Source organism: Mustela nigripes, chromosome 12 (genome assembly GCF_022355385.1).
Source record: "Mustela nigripes isolate SB6536 chromosome 12, MUSNIG.SB6536, whole genome shotgun sequence".
NCBI lineage: Eukaryota > Metazoa > Chordata > Mammalia > Carnivora > Mustelidae > Mustela > Mustela nigripes.
The window spans coordinates 145,707,403-145,729,589 of NC_081568.1; the positions used below are offsets into that span (position 1 = coordinate 145,707,403).

At 44.8% G+C, this 22,187-nt stretch overlaps 1 protein-coding gene across 1 annotated transcript in view; it reads right to left on the reverse strand.

Annotated features, from left to right (window-relative positions):
• The window catches only part of LOC132027619 (uncharacterized), a 132,608-nt gene extending 110,696 nt beyond the window's left edge, over positions 1-21,912 (reverse strand). Inside the window, exons 1-2 of the mRNA XM_059416395.1 lie at positions 21,897-21,912; positions 20,229-20,337 (exon numbers count right to left, since the gene is read on the reverse strand). Coding sequence (XP_059272378.1) covers positions 20,229-20,337; positions 21,897-21,912 — 125 coding nt within the window. The remainder of the gene's footprint in view (positions 1-20,228; positions 20,338-21,896) is intronic.
• Between the last annotated feature and the right edge of the window lie 275 nt (positions 21,913-22,187).

Below are 22,187 nucleotides of genomic sequence, written 5' to 3' on the forward strand. Positions count from 1 at the left end.
GAAGCAGTCATCAAAAATCTCCCAACAAACAAGAGCCCAGGGCCAGATGTCTTCCCAAGGGAATTCTACCAAAGATCTAAAGGAGAATTAATACCTATTCTCCTGAAACTGTTTCAAAAAATAGAAATGGAAGGAAAACTTCCAAACTCATTTTATGAGGCCAGAATTACCTTGATCCTAAAACCACACAAAGACCTGATCAAAAAGGAGAATTATAGACCAAATACCCTGATGAACATAGATGCAAAAAATTGTCACCAAAATGCTCGCCAATAGGATCCACAAGTACACTAAAATGATTATTCACCACGATCAAGTGGGATTTATTACTGGGCTGCAAGGTTAATTCAACATCTGTAAATCAATCAATGTGATACACTACATTAATAAAAGAAAGAACAAGAACCATATGATACTCTCAATAGATGTTGAAAAAGCATTTGACAAAGTACAGAATCCTTTCTTGATCAAAACTCTTCACAGTTGCCAAGATTCTCAACAAGATCCTAGCTAATAGGATACAACAGAACATTAAAAAGACTGTCCACAATAACCAGGTAGGATTTATCCTGGAATACAAGGGTGGTTCAACATTTGCAAATCGATCAATGAGACAGAACAAATCAATAAGAGAAGAGAGAAGAACCACACAGTTTTCTCAATTGATGCAGAAAAACCATTTGACAAAATACAGCATCCATTCCTGATTAAAACTCTTCAAAGTATAGCATAGATGGAACATTTCTCAACTTCATAAATCTATCTATGAAAAACCCACAGCAAATATCATTCTCAATGGGGAAAGACTGACAGCCTTCCCTTTGAGATTATGAACATGACAAGGATGCCCACTCTCACCAATGTTGTTCAACATAGTAATAGAAGTCCAAGCAATAGCAATCAGACAACAAAAAGAAATAAAATATTCAAATTGGCAAAGAAGTCAAACTCTCTCTCTTCACAGATGACATGATACTTTATATGGAAAACCCAAAAGACTCCACCCCCAAACTACTAGAACTCATACAGCAGTTCAGTAATGTGGCAGGATACAAAGTCAATGTATAGAAATCAGTTGCTTTCTTATGCACTAACAATGAAAATACAGAAAGAGAAATCAGAGAATTAATTCCATTTACTATAGGACCAAGAACCATAAGATACCTGGGAATAAACCTAACCAAAGAGGTAAAGGATCTGTGCTCAAGGAGCTATAGAACACTAATGAAAGAAATTGAAGAAGACACAAAAAGACAGAAAAGCATTCCATGCTCATGGATCAGAAGAATAAACATTGTTAAAATGTCTATACTTCCCATAGGAATCTATACTTTCAATGCAATCCCAACCAAAATTCCACCGGCATTTTTCAAAGTGTTAGAACAAACCATCCTACAACTTTTATGGAACCAGAAGAGACCTTGAATTGCTAAGGAAATGTTAAAAAAGAAAAACAAAACTGGGCATCACGTTGCCTGATATCAAGCTTTACTACAAAGCTGTGATCACCAAGACGGCATGGTACTGGCACAAAAACAGACTCCTAGACCAGTGGAACACAGTAGAGAGCCCAGATAGGGACCCTCAACTCTATGGTCAAATAATCTTCAACAAAGCAGGAAAAAATATCCAGTGGAAAAAAGACAGTCTCTTCAATAAATGGTGCTGGGAAAATTGGACAGCTATGTGTAGAAGAATGAAACTTGACAATTATCTTACAGCATACACAAGATAAAGTTGAAATGGATAAAAGACCTCAACATGAGGCAGGAATCTACCCAAATCCTAGAGGAGAACATGGGCAGTAACCTCCTCGACATTGGCCACAGCAACTTCTTTCAAGACATGTTTCCAAGGGCAAAGGAAACAAAAGCAAAAATGAATTTTTGGGATTTCATCAAGATAAAAAAAGTTTCTGCACAGCATAGGGAACAGTCAACAAAACAGAGAGGCAAACCATGCAAATGACACTACAGACAAAGGGCTAATATCCAAGACCTATAAAGAACTCCTCAAACTCAACACCCAAAAAACAGAAAATCACGTCAAAAAATGGGCAGAAGACATGAACAGACACTTCTCCAAAGAAGACATACAAGTTGCTAACAGACACATGGAAAAATGTTCATTATCATTGGCCATCAGGGAAATTCAAATCAAAACCACACTGAGATACCACCTTACACCTGTTAGAATTAATAAGGCAAGAAACAACAATTGCTGGAGAGGATGTGGAGAAAGGGGAACCCTCTTACACTGTTGGTGGGAATGCAAGTTGGTACAGCCACTTTGGAAAACAGTGTGGAGGTTCCTTAATAAATTTAAAATAGAGCTATGACCCCGCAATTGCAACCCTGGGTATGTACTCCAAAGATACAGATACAGTGAAAGAAGGGCCACATGTACCCCAATGTTCATAGCAGCAATGGCCACAATTGCCAGACTGTGGAAAGAGCCAAGATGCCCTTCAACAGATGAATGGATAAAGAAGATATGGTCCAGGGGCGCCTGGGTGGCTCAGTGGGTTAGGGCCTCTGCCTTCAGCTCAGGTCACGGTCCCAGGGTCTTGGGATTGGGCCCCGTGTCAGGCTCTCTGCTTGGCAGGGGGCCTGCTTTCCCCTCTCTCTCTCTCTGCCTACTTGTGATCTCTGTCAAATAAATAAAATCTTAAAAAAAAAAAAAGGAAGAAGAAGAAGAAGATATGGTCCAGATATACAATGGAATATTATACCTCCCTCAGAAAGGATAAATAACCACCTTTTGTGTCAACATGGATGGGACTGGAGGAGATTATGCTGAGTAAAATAAGTCAAGCAGAAAAAGTCAATTATCATATGGTTTCACTTACTTGTGGAGCATAAGGAATAGCATGGAGGACATTAGGAGAAGGAAAGGAAAACTGAATTGGGGGAAATGGAAGGGGGAGATGAACCATGAGAAACTGTGGACTCTGAGAAACAAACTGAGGGTTTTTGGGGGGAGGGTTGGGGGGAAGAGTGAGCTTGGTGGGTGTTAAGGAGGACACGTATTGCATGGAGCACTGGGTGTGGAACATAATAAATCTTGGAACACTGAAAAAATAAAATTAAATTAAAAAAAAAAAAACTCTTCACAGTGTAAGGATAGAAGGGACATACCTTAATACCATAAAAGCCATCTATGAAAAACCCACAGCAAACATCATTCTCAATGGGGAAAAACTGAGAACTTTTCCCCAAAGGTCAGGAACACAGCAGAGCTGTTGACTGTCATCACTGCCATTCAACACAGTACCAGAATTCCTAGCCTCAGCAATCAGACAACAAAAAGAAATAAAAGGTATCTGAATCACCAAAGAAAAAAGCCAAACTCTCACTCTTTGCAGATAATACACTATGTGGAAAACCCAACAGACTCCACTCCAAAACTGCTAGAACTTATACAGGAATTCAGGAAAGTGTCGGGATATAAAATCAATACACAGAAATCAGTTGCATTTCTATATTCCAACAGCAAGACAGAAAAAAGAGAAATTAAGGAGCAAATCCCATTTACAATTGCACCCAAAACCAGAAGATACCTAGGAATAAACCTAACCAAAGAGGCAAAGAATCTGTATTCAGAAAAGATAAAGTACTCATGAAAGAAATTGAGGAAGACACAAAGAAATGGAAAAACTTTCCATGCTCATGTATTGGAAGAACAAATATTGTGAAAATGTCTATGCTATCTAAAGTAAACTGCACATTTAATACAATCCCTATCAAAATACCATCCATGTTTTTAAAAGAAATGGAACAAATAATCCTAAAACTTATATGAAACCAGAAAAGACCACGAATAGCCAGAGGAATGTTGAAAAAGAAAACCAAAGTTGGCAGCATCACAATTCCAGACTTCAAGTTCTATTACAAAGCTGTCATCATCAATCACCAGTATGGTTCTGGCACAAAAACAGACACATACATCAATACAACAGAATAGAGAGCCCAGAAATGGATCCTCAATTCTATGGCCAAATAATCTTCGACAAAGCAGGAAAGAATGTCCAATGGAAAAAAGACAGTCTCTTCAACAAATGGTGTTGGGAAAATTGGAGAGCCACATGCAGAGGAATGAAACTGGACCATTTCCTTATATCACACACACAAAGAGACTCAAAATGGAGGAAAGACCTCAATGTGAGACAGGAATCCATCACAATCCTTGAGGAGAACACAGGCGGCAACCTCTTCGACCTCAGTTGCAGCAACTTCTTCCTAGAAATATCACCAATGACAAGGGAAGCAAGGGCAAAAATGAACGATTGGGACTTCATCAAGATCAAAAGCTTTTGCACAGCAAAGGAAACAGTCAACAGAACCAAAAGACAACTGACAGAATGGGAGAAGATATTTGCAAATGGCATATCAGATAAAGGGCAAGTACCCAAAATCTATAAGTAACTTCTCAAACTCAATACCCAAAGAACAAAGAATCCAATTAAGAAATGGGCAGAAGACATGAACAGACATTTCTACAAAGAAGACACCCAAATGGACAACAGACATATGAAAAAGTGCTTAATATCACTCGGCATCAGGGAGATACAAATCCAAACCACAGTGAGATACCACCTCACACCAGTCAGATGGCTAAAATCAACAAGTCAGGAAATGACAGATTTTGGCGAGGATGCAGAGACTGGGGAACCCTCCTACACTGTTGATGGGAATGCAAGCCGGTGCAGCCACTCTGGAAAACAGTAGGGAGGTTCCTCAGAGAGTTGAGAATAGAGCTACCCTATGACCCAGCAATCACACTACTTGGTATTTACCCTAAACATACAAATGTAGTGATCCAAAGGGGCATGTGCACCCAAATGTTTTTGGCAGCAATGTCCACAATAGCCAAACTATGGAAAGAACCTAGATGTCCATCAACAGATAAGTGGATAAAGAAGATGTGGACCATATATACAATGAAATATTGTGTGGCCATCAAAAAAACTGAAATCCTGCCATTTGCAATGACATGGGTGGAACTAGAGGGTATTATGCCAAGCAAAATAAGTCAATCAGAAAAAAAAAAAAAAAGAAAAGAAAGAAGTCAGTCAGAGAAAGACCATTTTCATATGATATTTCTGATATGAGGAATCTGAGAGGCAGGGCTGGGGGTCATGGGAGGTAGGGAGGAAAAGAATGAAACAAGATGGGCCTGGGGAGGGAGACAAAACATAAGAGACTCTTATCTCAGAAACAAAATGAAGGTTACTGGGGGCCTGGGGGGCTGGGTGATGGACATTGAGGAGGGTATGTGCTATGGTGAGTGCTATGAATTGTGTAAGACTGATGATCACAGACCTGTACCCCTGAAGCCAATAATACATCACATGTTAATTTAAAAAAAAATAAATGGAGAAAGAAATAAAAATAAAAACTAAAATAATTGTTGTATATTATAATTATAGCAAATTGAAGTATATAATGATATTATGCTAATTATATAATCATAATGCAATCTAATCAATATATTAATTATAACAGTAAAACATTATTTGATTCCATTTGCTATGAAATATTTCTATTTCAAATTATATATATTTATGTTACTTGTTATATTGTTACAGATAATCATGTTGTGATTTATTTTTTAAGATTTTATTTATTTATTTGACAGAGAGAAAGAGAGAGAAACAGTGTGCACAAGTAGGGATATCAGGAGAGGTAGAAGGAGAAGCAGGCTCCCCGCTCAGCAGGGAGCCCAATGTGGGGCCTGATCTCAGGACCCTGAGATCATGACCTGAGCCAGAAGGCAGATGCTTAACTGACTGAGCCACACAGGCATCCCGTGTTGTGATTTCTAATATTATATTACATGGCTATTAAATCATGTTATAATAGGGTTTGGTCTTACACCCAAGTTTTCCTATATATTTGTTTCCTAGATTATAAATAAGAATAGCTTGCTTGGGACGCCTGGGTGGCTCAGTTGGTTAAGCAGCTGCCTTCGGCTCAGGTCATGATCCCAGCGTCCTGGGATCGAGTCCCACATCGGGCTCCTTGCTCCGCAGGGAGCTTGCTTCTCCCTCTGCCTCTGCCTTCCACTCTGTCTGCCTGTGCTTGCTCTCACTCTCCCTCTCTCTGACAAATAAATAAATAAAATCTTAAAAAAAAAAAAAGAATAGCTTGCTTTTTTGTTCAACTATTCAACTGTTGTTAAAGTCCCCTGTGCTCTAGCTCCCATGCTAACCACTTGGGATATAGTTGTGAGCAAAGCCTGCTGGACCCCTTGCTCTGACATTCCAGAAGGAGGCTATAAACCCTATAAAAAATTGAATTCATAAGTTGGTAGGTGGTGTTTAAAACAACAACAACATGATCTCCTTAGTTTTCAAAATACTAAGCTAGTTTTCTAGATACTGTGCTTAATTTTTCTTCTCCTCATGCTCCACCATATCTGTCAAATGCCTACCAGTATCACTTTTCAAATGTTCAAACATAATCAGATAATCTGATTTTTCTTTTTTTATGTAGTAGGCTCCATGCCCAGCATGGAGCCCAACACAGGGCTTGAACTCACCACCCTGGGATTGAGACCTGAGCAGAGATCAAGAGTTGGACACTTAACCAAGTGAGCTGCCCAGGTGCCCCTATAATCTGATTTTTAAAAAGATCTCCCCACCAGCAGAGAGGTGAGCATTTACTGAGGTATACACAAATATCAGTACTTGGACATTTTTTTTTTCTTTTTTTCTGAATAAGAGGCTTCCCCTCTCTTTCCTGGTTATCCGTGTATGAGAAGAGAAACTGGCAGCCTGATTCTCAGTATGCATCTTTTGTTCAACCCGACTGTACTCAACCATGAGTTCTGCGCCCTGCGGTCAGCAGTGTAGATATCCCTCATGCTGGGGCATGGGTTCAGAGGCAGTTTTCGACGAAGATAGGTGCCATTTTCAGGGTGCTATATCCACAGGGAATCAGAAACCTCTAATACATGGATCCAGGACCCCAGGCACAGAAGCAGAAATTGTCCCTTATCATCATTCCCAGTGTCCCACTGCAGCATCTCACGCTTCCTGTTCTCACCACTCTAGGCTCTGCAGGGCTAAATGTCCTGGTCCATGGAAGGGGGGGCCACGCTCTTGACAGAGAACACAGCAAAGGTCTCTACAAACTGCAGGTTAAGGCTGCATCCTGGGTCCTTTGAATGCCTGGTGCCCAGGGAACAACAGACAAGGAGAACAATCACCACCGGGGTGGGTTGGTGGGGGCTGAGGGGGCCATGGTCCCTGATTCTCAGGCGGAGGTGGAGACGAGGAGGGATATGTGTGGGATTCCGGGGATCCCCGTGGATACCCGTTGGGACTCCTCTGTCCAGTTGTGAACGTAAATGGACAAGCGCCAAAGCCCCAACCAGAGGAGAGAATTACAGGGGCTCAGACCCCTCCAGAATGGAGACTTGGGTCACACCTCCCAGTAAAGCACCAAGGACAGCTGAAAACGGGAATTTAGAGTGGGTAGTGCAGGAGGAAGATGATGGGTACCAGAGGAAGCCCCAAGACCCTCCTGCCACTTCCCCCTGCTGAGTCTACCCTTGAACAGAGTCCACTAGAACCCTGAGAGAAATGCCCCCTGATCATGTGGATCCACAGGACATGGGGTGTCAATGGTGACAGCCGTGGAAGGATGCCACTCAAACCTCCCTTTAAGGAAGAATTTGCTGCAATGCCTGATGGCTTAGTCTACCTTCGGCCCAGATCCTGATCCCAGGGTCCTAGGATTGAGCCCCGGGTCTGGCTCCCTGCTCAGCAGGGAATCTGCTTCTCCCTCTGTTCAGCTTCAAGGAGTGCACCCTGTGGACATCCTCTGGGCGACAGCACCTGCAAGATCTGCCTCAGCTTTTGATCAGAGGCCACACTCTTCCCAGGCTTCCCTCAGCCCACGACTAAGCACCTCTGCCCCGGGTGGGGCTCTTGAAGCACCCATTGCCCTGGGACTCCCTGTTGACCTTGCCAGATGGGCACTGAGGTCTTCAACTTGCCATCCCTCATCCTGGTTCCTCCCTTCTTTTTCCACAGATATGAGATTCCATTAGCGCCTGAAAGCTTTCCATACCCAATTCTGCTTTACTCCCCTAATCTTTCAAAGACATTTTATCTACTTCCAAAGCTCATTCTCACCACCTATTCCCCAGAGGACTTGACTGACACTTCAGGCCGGCAGCCTCTCAATGATACGGGATGAAGTATGGATCTGGGGGTCATATGCCTCCTGCACACCCTGTTTTCTATGAAGTATGTCTCTTGGTGCTACAGGACCCAATGTTGACGAGTTATTCTTTAAGCCCTTGTACAGTGGTTCTGATGGAGACGTTCCAGGTGGAAAGGTCAAACCCATAATCAGAAGATGTATCTATCCCAGCCAGGATGAAGTATTGTTCTTCCCAGGGTAGAAGGGGTTCAATTTAATCCATGTGCCACCAAGTGGCTATTGGCTCACCTTGAGGAGTGTCAGGAGCTCAGTGTCAGGCTCTTGTTGATGGTCAACCATTCAGCAGCAGTTAGCTAAGCCTGAATGGAGAGACCCCACACTGATGGGTCCCTACCTAGTCTTCGTACCTCCCACCATGATTACTCCATTCATAAGCTCACTGCCCAAGCACTGGGGTGGCCAACAATAAAGGTTGGCTGACATCAACTGGCTGAGTCATTGTGTCCCCATGGCCCATGACAATTCCCCAGTAGATGTTGTTTCTCGAATGCTAGTGTGTGTAATTCACACTTCAGGTCTGCTCCCATATGTCCAACCAAGTGCCTCCTCCCAAAAATCCCTTTTCTCCTACCTTTCAATCTCATTTATTCCAGGCCCCTGATTAATTAGCTAAGCCATTGCCACGGCTCATCCATCCCCATAGGTAGCCCTTACCTTGGGCTACTTCTCCTTCCACACAACAAATGACTACACTGCTCAAAACTCTGCCCATAGGTAGTATTTCCCCACACCGCTGTGCATCCAAACCACCCCTCAGTGGGGAGAAGGTGTGAAAGCAAAGAATTTTCACTTCCATCAAACATAGCAGGCCTACTCATCCATGAACCTGGTTCAGGTCTCCCCACCTTCAACAACTGAGTATAGAGAACCTCCCATGAAGTCACAGGCAGGTGTGAGCTAAGGGAAAGGCTTCACTGCAAACCTTCCAGAGTCAGCCCTAGCAATTCCGGCTTCTCTACACAATTTAGTGGGGGCATATTTCCTTCCAGGTTTCCAAGACCCATCATCCCAGCAGAATATTAGACCTATCTCCAGAGTCCTTGCCAGGCTGTTAAATCTTGTATCAAAGAAGATTATCTTGTACTTAAAAAATAATAATAATCTCCCCTAGGCCACTTTAAATTCACTATCGCCTAATCCAACACCTCGGTATTCACTCTCCAGCACGCTCTCCTGGTTGCAAATGGGTCCTGTGGCTCCTTTTGCATTTAACACCCTACCCCTTCCCAGCAAACCTAACCTTGCCCCATTGGATCATGCTAAGGCTTGACCTTAGCTATTGGTCTGGTGGCTAGGAAGACAGAAGGGGCAGATCGGAGAGAACCTGTATCATTCTCCAGGTGATTCTATCCCATGTGGCTCCCCCATGGTATTTAAGCAAGCAGGAGGACTCTGTCTTCCAACAAGGGAATCTACTGCAGTTATAAGAATTTAAGGGAATCTGGGAATTCAGGTACTTGAAAACAGATCTCAGAGTCCTGCTCTCTCCCAAACAGGGACCTCGCTTGTCATAGAGGTCACAGACCTGCCATAGACGTGTCCAGGCTGAGAATTCAGCCTTCTCCAAAGTAATATCACTCTTGCAGTTAAGTCCCATGCCTGGCCTTTCATGCAATCACCCCTTTCAGTGCTGCCGAGGACACCCTCTGACTTGCACACTTTCCTCTGAGTTAGTGATTGACTGCCATGAGCATGTGAAGTCTTCAGCAACGGTCCTTATAATATGAATGTTCGTGAACCTCTCAAATGCCAGCGATATGACAACAAGCTTATGCATCTCCTTCCTCTTGTGCCCCCCTCCAATCTTTCCACAAGTAAAAGGCTTAACAATTGCTGTGCTCTTGCAAACCAGGGATGACTGGTAAATCACCTAGCACCAGGGACTGGGGCTCTCTGACAGCCACCCAGGAAGTGACCAACCTCAGAATCTCTTAGGGTCGGTTTCCTTGGGACCCTTTCCTGGGACCAACCATCACAGATCGGATTCTCTAGAAGCAGAGTCTGGACCAGAGATTTAAATTCATGGGTAAGGGACGCCTGGGCGGCTCAGTCGGTCAAGCATCTGCCTTCAGCTCAGGTCATGATCCAGGGTCCTGGGATTGAGTCCCACATCGGGCTCCCTGCATAGCGGGGAGCCTGCTTCGCCCTCTGCCTGCTGCTCCCCCTGCTTGTGCACATGCTCTCTCTGACAAACAGATAAATAATCTTTAAATTCATGGGTAAAGGGGATCAGGACAGGACACTAAAAACTGTCCACCAAATCCCCCCGCTCACTAAATGCTTCAAACACGAACACTGCTTGGCCAGATTGATACTTATGGATTTGAAATATCTCTTTCAAAATGAAGATATTGAGACAGGAATTGTGCCCATTGGGAACCCAAAAAAATTATGCCCAACCATAAAAAGAAACATACTATTTTCAGTCCGTGGACTCTGAATGAAAAATCCAGATGGTGCCACGAACTCAGAAAAGGTTAGCAATCATACATCATCCAACGAGGAACCAAGTGGTAAAATAAATAAATACATACATACATACATAAAAACAAAAACAGAAACAACAGACATCAATTGTCAAGGGGGCCTGGGAGTCCAGGCCACTGATTGTGTAACAGAGAGCACATAATTAAAGTAAATAAATTGAGAAACAGGTAGGGATTCAAAATAAAGCATGCCTTCTATTAACTTTACATAAGGCTAAGCATCTCATAACTCATTATATCAGAAAATTAATGTACTCTATAAATTCTAAAGAGAAAATGTGCAAAGAAGGGCTTTAAAGACATTTTTAGCTCCTATTTCTCTGTTTGAATTCATCAGCTCCCTTCTGGCTTCCAATCTGTCACAAGAAAAAGTACCTAATTGACTGCAGTTTCAGCACTGGTGGAAAACAGAAGCAACCCAAAGGCCAATAACAGAGTGGAAATGCCTTTCTCTTTTACCAAAAAGTAGGTTTGCATCCAAAGACACAGCCTTTGAAAAATGCATTATTTATTTAGCACCAAGAATAGGGAAGCCAGGCTCTATTGGGGAGTTTTCTTGCTTTCTGTTATCAAAATGCCATTCTGCTCTACAACCACACTTCCTACATAATAGGCTTGCTATTTCCATCTAAAATGTTTAGACCTTTTTCTCAGAGGGCAAAAGAGAAGTCAGAGTAGCACCTTCTCAGCCTTTCAATATGGAAATTGTCCAAATAAGGTACGAATTCAGCACAGTGATTTGGAGGGGAAAAAAAAAAAAGACCTTGAGAAAACATGGCTATATCTGCATTTCGGTTTCCTTCCAAAAATCAGAAATTTCCAGCACTAACAAGGGAAGAAAAGTAAAGCTCTACACAATACCAGCGTACCTCCAGACCGTCCACGATTACCAACACGTAGTCTGGTCACACGTTTAAGAAGAAATGTAGGACGCTGAGGGAAAAAAGGAACAGAGATGGATGGGAGGGAACATTTAGAACCTTCAATAGTGTAAACACCAAGTCTTGGGTGTTGACAAATACCTACTGCTTTTCCAGTGAAAGAAATACTGTATGTGTGGCATGCCTGGGTGGCTCAGTGGGTTAAGCATCTGCCTTCGGCTCAGGTCATGATCCCAGGGTCCTGGGGTCAAGTCCTGCATCGGGTTCCCTGCTCAGCAGGGAGCCTGCTTCTCCCTCTGCCTGCCTCTCCCCCTGTTTGTGCACTCTTTCTGTCTTCTGACAAATAAATAAAATCTTAAAAAAAAAAAAAAGAAAGAAAAAGAAATACCTATATGTGGTTGGATTTCTGTACTCTAATCTCAAAAGCAAAGAAGGTCCTATGGAAACTACAGACTATCTCAAGTAGAGTTCATTCGAAAATATAAGGGAAAAGCTTTGAAGAAGCCAAGCCTAGAATCATAAGATTTAGAGCTGAAGGGGTGAGAAAATCATTTCACAGATAAGAAGGTTAGTTAATAGGCACTTCACTTGGACTTGTCTTACAGTGTTTACAAGACAGTCATAGCTGTTCACAAATATGTTCCTTCAGACAGTAGATGCCAGCCTAAAACTGAAATTTCTTAGAAGCAGAGAAATTTTTAACCAAAGAGGAACCTTGACCATAATCCAGAGGACTTGCTAGCTATCCCATGAAATCTAGAGGCAGGTTAAGGACATTTACGAGTTCTTCCAAAAGAAATGATCATACAGGGGCTCCTCAGTAACTCAGTGGGTTAAGCCTCTGCCTTCAGCTCAGGTCATGATCTCAGGGTCCTGGGATCGAGCCCCACATCGGGCTCCCAGCTCAGTTGGGAGTCTGCTTCTCCCTCTGCCTCTGTGCTCTCTCTCTCTCTCTCTCAAATAAATAAATAAAATCTTAGGGGGAAAAAAAAAGAAAAGAAATGCCAGTACGAGTCATCTAGGGGTCCACTGTTGGCGTCTCAAATCAGTGGAGAAAATGGATGTCTCAAAAAAATGGCATTGGATGACTGGCCAAATTGGGGGAGAAAAGGCAGTTAGACCTCTATTCCAACAGAGTTACAAAAATAAAATACAGAGCCATGAAAGAGGTCACCTCTAAGTTGAAAGTTCTAAATAAATAGAGACAATTCTGTCGAATACCTACTGCTATACCTCAGAGGATATCTGTAGGGGAAGACAGTATCCACATAAAGACCCAGGTAAAGAAAAACCCGTGCAGAATCCCAGATACCGGAAAGAGCTTGCCGTGCTCAAGGTCAAAGAAATCCAAGGCAAGGCGGCTAGAGTGAAGAGAGCAAGAGAGAAAGCAAAAGAATGTGAGGTCCCGTCCCAGAGCCATGATTCTAGGTCATGTCAAGGAGCCTGGATTTTATTCTAAGTATAATGGACGTTTTCAGCAAGAGCGAAGTGGTTGAATTTAAGCTTGAGAAAGACGGGGTGGGAGCACTAAAGCAGGAGCAGAGCTGGGGACTGGAAATAATGCACTGATTGTGGGGACTTTGACTAACAGGGTGTGGAGGTAAGAAAGCAGTGAAGGAGCAGGTCCAGGTTGCACCCAATACTGGATGGTGTGCCCTTTACCTGAAAGGCAGGGGGCAGGTGGGGGGAGGTGGGGGCATGGAGGGGGTAGGGGTGACTTTCGAGGAAAACAGTGAACGGTTCTGTTTTGAACATACTACATTCCAGATGCCTATTAGGCATCTCTACGGTAAGAACCTGTTCAATATCTGAGTGGGGAGCCCAGGGAAGAGTTATAGAAATAACAATTTCTAGAAAAAAAAAAGAGTTCTAGAAATAACAATTTGAGGGCGCCTGGGTGGCTCAGTGGGTTAAGCTGCTGCCTTCGGCTCAGGTCATGATCTCAGGGTCCTGAGATCGAGTCCCTCATCCGGCTCTCTGTTCAGCAGGGAGCCTGCTTTCCCCTCTCTCTCTGTCTGCCTTTTGCCTACTTGTGATCTCTCTCTGTCAAATAAATAAATAAAATCTTTAAAAAAAAAAAAAAAGAAAGAAAGAAAGAACAATTTGAGGATTCTCCAGCACGTAACTGGTATCTGAAGCCACGGGACGAGGTCAGATCAGGGAGGAAGGAAATCTGGATGAGGAACAGGACCAAAGACCAAGCAACTGGAGGACTCTTACTTTCAGAGATCTGGTGAGGGAGCATCAAGACTGAGGAGGAGGGGCCCAAAAGGTGGGGAAACCCAGGCTTCCCATGTCACAGAAGCCCCCAGAAGAAAAGCATTTTGAGGAGGGCATCTTCAACCATGTCCACTGCAGTGGAGAGGTCAGTGGTGGGAACAAAGAAAGATGGAATTGACCATGGGATCTTGACAAGGTAGAAATCACTGGTGACCTTGACCAGGAGGAGCGGCTTCACTGGAGCGGTCTGGATGAAAGCGCCACCCATTGAGTTAAGGAGCGAAAGGGGAACGAGGAGACAGCAGGTACAAGCAGCTCTGCCAACCATGTCTGCTCCGAAGCAGAGATGAAGATGGGGCAGGAGCGGGAGGGGAGCAAGAGCCCAAGGGGTGTGTGTTACTGCATGACAATGAGGCATTTTATAGGCTGTTGCAAGTGTTGTGTTTTTTTTTTAAGATTTTATTTATTTATTTGAGAGAGAGAGAGAGAGAACACGCAAGAGGAGAAGGAGAGAGAGAGATTCTCCAAAATTCTCCCCGCTGAGCGCAGAGATGGGCACAGGGATCTGACCCCATGACCCTGAGATCATGACCTGCACCAAAGCCAAGAGTCAGAGGCCTAATGGACTGAGCCACCCACACGCCCCACAAATGATCTTTTACTCAGCATTTACACTGTGCCAGGCACTGGCCCCCCATAAACAAGCAATAATTGTATTGCTTGTTTAATTATCAAAAGTATCACCATTTTAGATGCAGAGAGAAGTCCATTCATCTGCTCAGAGTCACAAGGCTAGCTGCAGAGCCAAGATTTAAAAACCGGCGATATGAGCTGTTTGCCACCACGCTAGAAGATGCAAGAAATAAAGCGGATACTTGTAGAAATGTGGTCCCTGATAAAGTGAGAGAGGGTAGCTCCAGAACATATGCAGAGGGATTGGTCTTAGAAACCAAAGCATGGGACGCCCGGGTGGCTCAGGTCATGATCCCAGAGTCCTGGGATCGAGTCCTGCATGGGGCTCCCTGCTCAGCGGGGAGTCTGCTTCTCACTCTCCCACTGCCGCTCCCCTGCTTGTGCTTGCTCTCTCTCTCAAAGAAATAAAACCTTTAAAAATAAATAAAATACAAGCTAATAATTCTAAAGTACATTTTAAGACTTTCCCTGCTCAACGGGGAGACAGATATGTAACCAGCAAACGGTCTGGGTGAGCACCCCGCACAGATCCTCGAACACAGGAGGGACCATGTGGTGCGGGGTGCGAATCCATCATGCTCCACAGTGTGACCTAATGCTCGGGAGACGCACCTGCCGGACACAGCAGGGACTTCAGAGAGGAACCGCAATTCTAGCGTGGGAGGGAGCAGGAAGGTCTTCGAGGCAACGGATTCCTGAGTTCACAGCACGGACCGGGTTTTGAAAACGGAGTCGGTTACTTAAAGCAACTGGATAGGGTGGAGAGGGTGGTGACGAGCATTACAGAGAGAGGGCGAACAGGAGCATCCGGCGGTTCCAGAAGGATCCACACCAACCGTTACCAATTCCTTATGGCTGGCATAGAAGTTGCGAGATGGGTCAGTACAGGAAGCAACGGCGGGAGAGGGAGATGAAGGGCCTTGTACCCTAGACAAAGAGCTCCCTTGGACTCCAGAATGTGGAGGGGGGGGGGCACAGAACTGGAAGGAAGACCCGCTATTCGCCGCATAGAAAGAGGCTCTGGAGCAAAATCAGGGAGCCGTGAGGGAAAAGAAAAGCACAGCGCAGCCTGGCTGGCTCAGTCGGCAGAGCACGTGACTCTTGATCTCAGGGTTTGAGGTTCGAGCCCCACCTGGGGTGTGGAGGTTATTTAAAAATAAAATCACAAAAAAACAAAAGGGAGGAAAAGGGAGACAAACCAAGCAGAACAATAGGGAGTGTGCCACCTTAACAGAAATAAGTGAGAGAATGATGAGCAGTAAAATATAAAAGAAAAACTAGGGGTGCCTCAGTGGGTTAAGCATCTGACTCTTAGTTTTGGCTCAGGTCATGATCTCTGGGTCCTGGGACCAAGCCCCACTTGAGACTCCCTCCTGAGCAGGGAATCTGCTTGAGATTCTCTCTCTCTCTCCCCCTCCCTCTGCCCCTCATCCCCTCTAAAAAAAAGGGAGGGGGAGCCTCTACCAAAACTAAACCCAAAGTGTATGGAGAGTTTAAGGAGAAAAAGAAAGAGGAGGAGAAAGAAGGAGAAAACAAAAAGAACAAAGATGGGTCAATTGCAGCAAACGTCAGAGAAATATAAGAGCCGGGAGCATCGACCCCGTACAGAGTTTTGGCTGCAGAAGCAAACCATTTGGAAGGAAGTCTGCTGGTCTTTGGGTTATTAGAGGAACAGCTGGGTAGGCGTCAAATAAGGATACTGGGCACACCAAGCCACACCCTTTGTCATATACAAAAATACAAGGGCGCCTGGGTGACTGAGTGGGTTCAATGTCTGCCTTCAGCTCAGGTCATGATCCTGGGGTCCTGGAATCAAGTCCTGTGTCAGGCTCCCTCCTCGGTGGGGAGTCCGCTTCTCCCTCTGCCTGCTGCCCTTCCCCCACCACTCGTGGGCTCTCTCTCTCCCCCTCTCTCTCCTTAAAATAAAATATTTTTAAAAATAAAAATAAAATAAATATGAAAGTACAAGGGATGGGAAGCAGAAGATCAGGTAGCTCTAACAAACCTACCCCAGGGAGGTCCGGGATGGGAACTACCAACATGCTAGAATGTTCCACGGCATCACACCTCTGCTGATTCTCCGAAGCGTTCCAAGGCAGTCCATACAGACAACAAACCATCTCCATAACACCAGAGAGCACCAGGCATGGTTTACCAGTTGGTTTCACGGCACGAAAGGAACCAAAGATGAGGACAGGGGAACACTCATGCTCCTGAGGCCCTGAGTGGGATGGCCAGGGACTAAAGTATTCACGGCAGGACGAAGGGACCAAGGGCAGCAGCAACAGAACAGAAAGGTGGACAGGTTTCAGGGGATTTAAGGAGACAGAATCCCCAGGATCTGATGCCTGCATAGATCTGCTGAATGAGGGAGCAAGGGTCCACATTGAGACCGTGGAGAGGGCTGAGTGTGAATTCCAAGGGGATGTGCTGCCTCTGAGGGGAGCCATCGGTCATATGGGTGAGGGGGGGCAGGGGCTCCAGAGAAAGGTCTAGGCCAGAAAAGTGCATTCTAGACACATCGAGACGTTACGTGGCGTCATACCACACAGGGAGTTGTGAGATCTAGCCTAGCCACACAGCGAGAGCAAAGGAAGAAGATCCAGCCTAAGGGACCTGCAGATCAGTCCAAGGGACAGCGTACCTGAGGGAAGACTGGATTTCAAGGAGACCAATTAACCCATCACGTCAGGGTCAAAGCTGGTTTCATACTTTTGCATCAACTCAGTCAATGAATGGAAATTATTTTAATAAATACATTACTGTTCACTTAACACAGCTGACACAAAGCAGGCATAATGAACATTTCTAGCAGGAACACATGCATATCTTGCCATAACAATAGCATGACCTTCACGGGAGAGCAGCTTTGAGAGACAAATCCTCTCCCTGTACTCACTCTCCTCTTGCAATTTTCTCCCCTGAACCATTTTGAATCATTAAGAGGCACAGCTTCTAATTAACCTAGTAATACCTCCTAATTACTGCATGTGCTCCAGTCAAGACTTTGAAATCTCTCCAGATCACACAGTCATGAGACGGCAAAAAAAAATTTTTTTTTCTTTGGTTAAATACAACGTGATCTGGATCAAAAATGGGTCTACCTTCCTTCTCTAAGCTTAAATAATAACAAGGACACTCCTCATATACACTCCCTCTCCATCACCACATTTCATTGCTTTTGGGGAACGTGAAGTACGGGAAGAAATATTAAGGACCCATGGGAAAAGCTAACGGATACGTTAAGCCTTGACCAACTGCTCTTGCAAAAATAAAAAACTGCATTGAGGGGTGCCTGGCAGGCTCAGTCGGTAGAGCATTCATCTCAGGGTTGTGAGTTCAAGCCCCATGTTGGACACAGAGCCTACCTAAAATTTTAAAAATAATTAAAAAACTGGGGCACCTGGGTGGCTCAGTGGGTTAAAGCCTCTGCCTTCAGCTCAGGTCATGATCCCAAGGTCCTGGAATCGAGCCCCACATGGGGCTCTCTGCTCAGCAGGGAGCCTACTTCCCTTCCTCTCTCTAGGCCTGCCTCTCTGCCTACTTGTGATCTCTTTGTCAAATAAATAAATACAATCTTTAAAAAAAAATAATTAAAAAACAATAAAGCCTGGTGGTGGGTACTAAGAAGGGCACGTACTGCATGGAGCACTGGGTGTGGTGCATGAACAATGAATGCTGGAACGCTGAAAAGAAATAAAAATAAAATGGAAAAAAAATAAACACCTTTTTAATTGTGCATTGATTAACTAGGAAGAGATGCACTGTATTTCTTCCAACTTTTCATAACCTCAGAAGCCAAATGTAGGTGCTTCAGCACCTATCCTAAGGTATGTGCTCTCATTTCCTATAATCAAGCCAATTTAAAACAATTGGGAAATCTCTTGGCTGCTGTGGACATAATATTTAGACCCCATATGTTTGTTCCTACAGTTTCATATGTCCCCTACACAGGGAAGCCCAGAATACTCTTCTCCCCGACTTTATGAAGGGTTTTCAAGTTTGATACTTCTGCCACAACAAATTTGTGATTTTTGAGACATTTTAGGATCCCTAGGACATAGGTTCTCCAGCTCTTCCCAATGACTTCCTGAATGTTCCTGAGGGATAAGGACCTCCTCCCACCAGCTCATATGTAACCGATCCGCCAAAGGACACACTCCGTGCAGGCGTATAGAGAATCTGAGTGTGACCACTATTTCCCTCCCAACTTCTAGGCACTTGTGGGACATAATTTTTTTGGGGGGGGTGCGGAGAAAGAGAATGAGCATGCATACACACCACATGGGCTTAGGGGAGGGGCAGAGGAAGAGACAGAATCTGAAGCAGGCTCTGCGCTCAATGTGGAGCCCAACCTGGGGCTCGATCCCATGACCCTAGATCATGACCTGAGCTGAAATCAAGAATCTAATGCTTAACCGACGGAGCCACCCAGGTGTCCAGACATAATTTTTTTTTTAAGTAAGCTTCAATGTGGGGCTTGAACTCACAAAGGCTAGAGTACAATGAAAATCACCCCCAGAAACCTTTCTGCTCCAGCCCTCTTTTCTCCACTAGTAAGGGCTCGCTGACATTCGTTCAAGTCACTGGGGAACAAGGACAGCTTGCAGTCCATTCATTTTTCTTCAGCTGTCATCTCTACCCCTTGCGCCCTTCAAACCAAGAGCCTGCTGAGAAAACCAGACAGGAAGGCAAACCAAACAGAAACGTCCTGTGTATTTACCTGGCCACATGATTTCATTCCTCAACAAAAGCCTCACGTGACACCAGAACCAGCGACTGCTTTAAGAGGGGGCACGGTACAATAAATCACTAGAGTCGGCACCATTCTTGCAGCTGAGCTGCATAAACAATGTAATACATATAAATGAGACGACAAACATCCCGCGATGTAAATCCTATTACTGGTGAACAGACGCAACCTTCAGAGCATCCTTGGGAGCCCCTGCATAACCGGAGCTGACAGCCCGCACACGTGTCCATGCTGTTAAATTGCACGTTCTGCTCCTGAGGAATGATGACTCAAGTCTCAATAAAAACTATTTCTCTGCTGATCAGAGTCCCAAAGTGGGGGAGGGGAGCTTGGAACGGAACAGACGATGACATGGTGACCTTGGAATCGATGCAACTTACCCTTTCTTTTTCCCTTAGAGGGGAAAAAAAAAATAGTGGGAAGCAGTGGCCATGGCCATCAAGAGGACTGGGAGGGGCGCCTGGGTGGCTCAGTAGGTTAAGAGTCTGCCTTCGGCTTAGGTCATATCCCAGGGTCCCAGGATGGAGTCCCACACGGGCTCCTTGCTCAGCAGGGAGCCTGCTTCTTCCTCCGCCTGCTGCTCCCCCTGCTTGTGCGCTCTCTCTGGCACTCTCTCTCTCTCTCTCTCTCTCTATGACAAATCAATAAATAAAATTAAAAAAAAAAAAAAAAACTGGGAGAGACACACTGGCGAAAGAGGGGAACAGGACTACCTTCCCCTTAATCTGAAGAAAAGGTTTTCCTGTAGAGTCCTTGAAATTGAAGTAGGGACGTGGAGTCCGTCTGCTGGGAAGCTGCATTGTAGCCTCTGGATCTGCAGATTCTGCTTCCAACATTTTAGTGCCTGGGAGGCAACATTTGCACTCCCCACAAGACAAGTAGCTCAGCCTTTGGCTCTCCTGACTCTCTTCTCCCCACTCCCACCTTCTCCCACCCCACCACAGCTTTACTGAGGACACACTACCTGGTGCAAAGTGCACAGCCTGGCCAACCTGACTCTTCCACAGTCCGACACTCCTGCAGAAGACCAGTTGGGTTGATCCCGGTTCCCTCATTTCCGGGGAATCCAAACTCTGAAAGAGTGTGAGAGGAGAACGTGGTCCACTCACGTGAAAAATGAGGTTTGTACATGTGCTTACATGTTCACATTTGTGCCCACAAATATATAAACACAGGTATACAAATACACACAAAACATATGGGAATATCCACAATGATCGCTGACTGCCTCCTTTACCTAGAGGACTAGGGAGCCATCGCCACCCCATTCAAGTGGCATTTCAGGACATTTCTGCGACGTCTTTTTCCCATGCACATTAACGCCAATGCTCTTTTTGCCCAGCTTTCATTCTTATAGCAATGCCGGGGAAGAAATCACATTTGGTAATATACTCTAATTGGTCCCATGTGCCATGGAATGGCACTGTTTCCCATGAGGAGTTTGTAACGAACCCAGGAAGCATCTCTACCGCTGGAGAACCAAGGGCTGAAGTCATCACAAAACACTCAGCCTTGGGGGTTACTTGCTATCTCCTAGCAGGTTCTACTAATTCAACCAAGAGGATGTGGACACCCGGTTATTACAACTTGAAGTAAGTACCCTAATAAACAGTAAACTGGGGTACTCTGCTCCCATCAGGTGATCTTGCAAAGGTCCAGAGTGTTTGATAGAAGTGATCTTGGGGATCCATCACAGTGCTACAGTTATCTTTCAGCCCGTGGCTCCTTTTGCTTGGGTCTTTATTCCAACAGAGCTCTGAGACAACAGCTGAGATTTCAAAGGACCCATTTCCCAGGCAGGCAGCGTGAAAAGACAACAGATCCGCAGATGGGTCTTTCCTGCCCTGCTCATCCTAGGCAAACAGGAGGAAATTCTCTCTGTGGGGTTTCCTTACAGGTTTGCCCTATAGAAAAAACGTGAGCCTTGCCTTAAACAGCCTGGCTTCTAAAGGGAGGAGCATTGGAGTAAGCTTCTCAGGTGTCCCCATAGACTCATAATGACACCATCTACTCACAATGAACCCTCAGCTGTACACACAGACACACCCATCCAGCCACAACCAGCCCAGGGGCACACACCCCATCCAGAGAGCTCATTCCTAAACACAGAAGCAGACTGCAGCCTGATTCAGCCTTCGCTCCAAAGGATTTCAAGCAGCCACTCTGTTTTGGCTGCTTTCCCATCAAATGGAAGAAAATCGCTTCCCCTAAGACTTTAAGCTTTAAATCCCCATATACCTTCTCTATGAGAGAGAGAGAGAAGTGAGGACTCTGCCCTGTCTGGTTTTACTGGATTGCTAAAAATAGCTCATTGATGACCCATTTAAAAATGATAATAATAAAATAAAAACTGATTTCTCTTTCAGAAAAGGCTGGGTTAAGAATAAGCTTTTTAAAAAATAAATAAAATCAGGCAATCCGGGAGACTCTCCTGGGTGTTTTCGAGGGACAGGGAAATTCACAGCAAGGGGGCAGACGAGACTGAACTGTTGAAGAAGCAAGATTATGGCTCTCCAGGGACCGGAGAACCACCACCCCTACCATCCCCCACCAACCCCCACGAGGAAGGCATGGGGGGGGATCCACCCGCTGCCTGAACTCCAAGCAGGGGTGCAGCTGTCTCTTACCTTACCACCCTCTGTCTGCATCCCGACGTTGCCCCGACGATTTCCTAACAGCGTACCTGTTTTAAAACAGGGGTCCTTTCAAACACTTTAGCCACCAACAGGTGAAAGGGATTGGTTCGACCTTAATGTGGAGGGCGAGGGTGGGGCGGGGTGGGGGGTTGTTCTTTAATCCTTCTGTTTAAAAAGGAATTTAAAAAAAAAAAAAAAAAAAAAAAAAGACTTTCCTGAATCAGAAAGAAGGTAAAAATGGAAATCTGTGCATCCTCTGGTTACTGGGCAACCGAACCTAAGAGCTG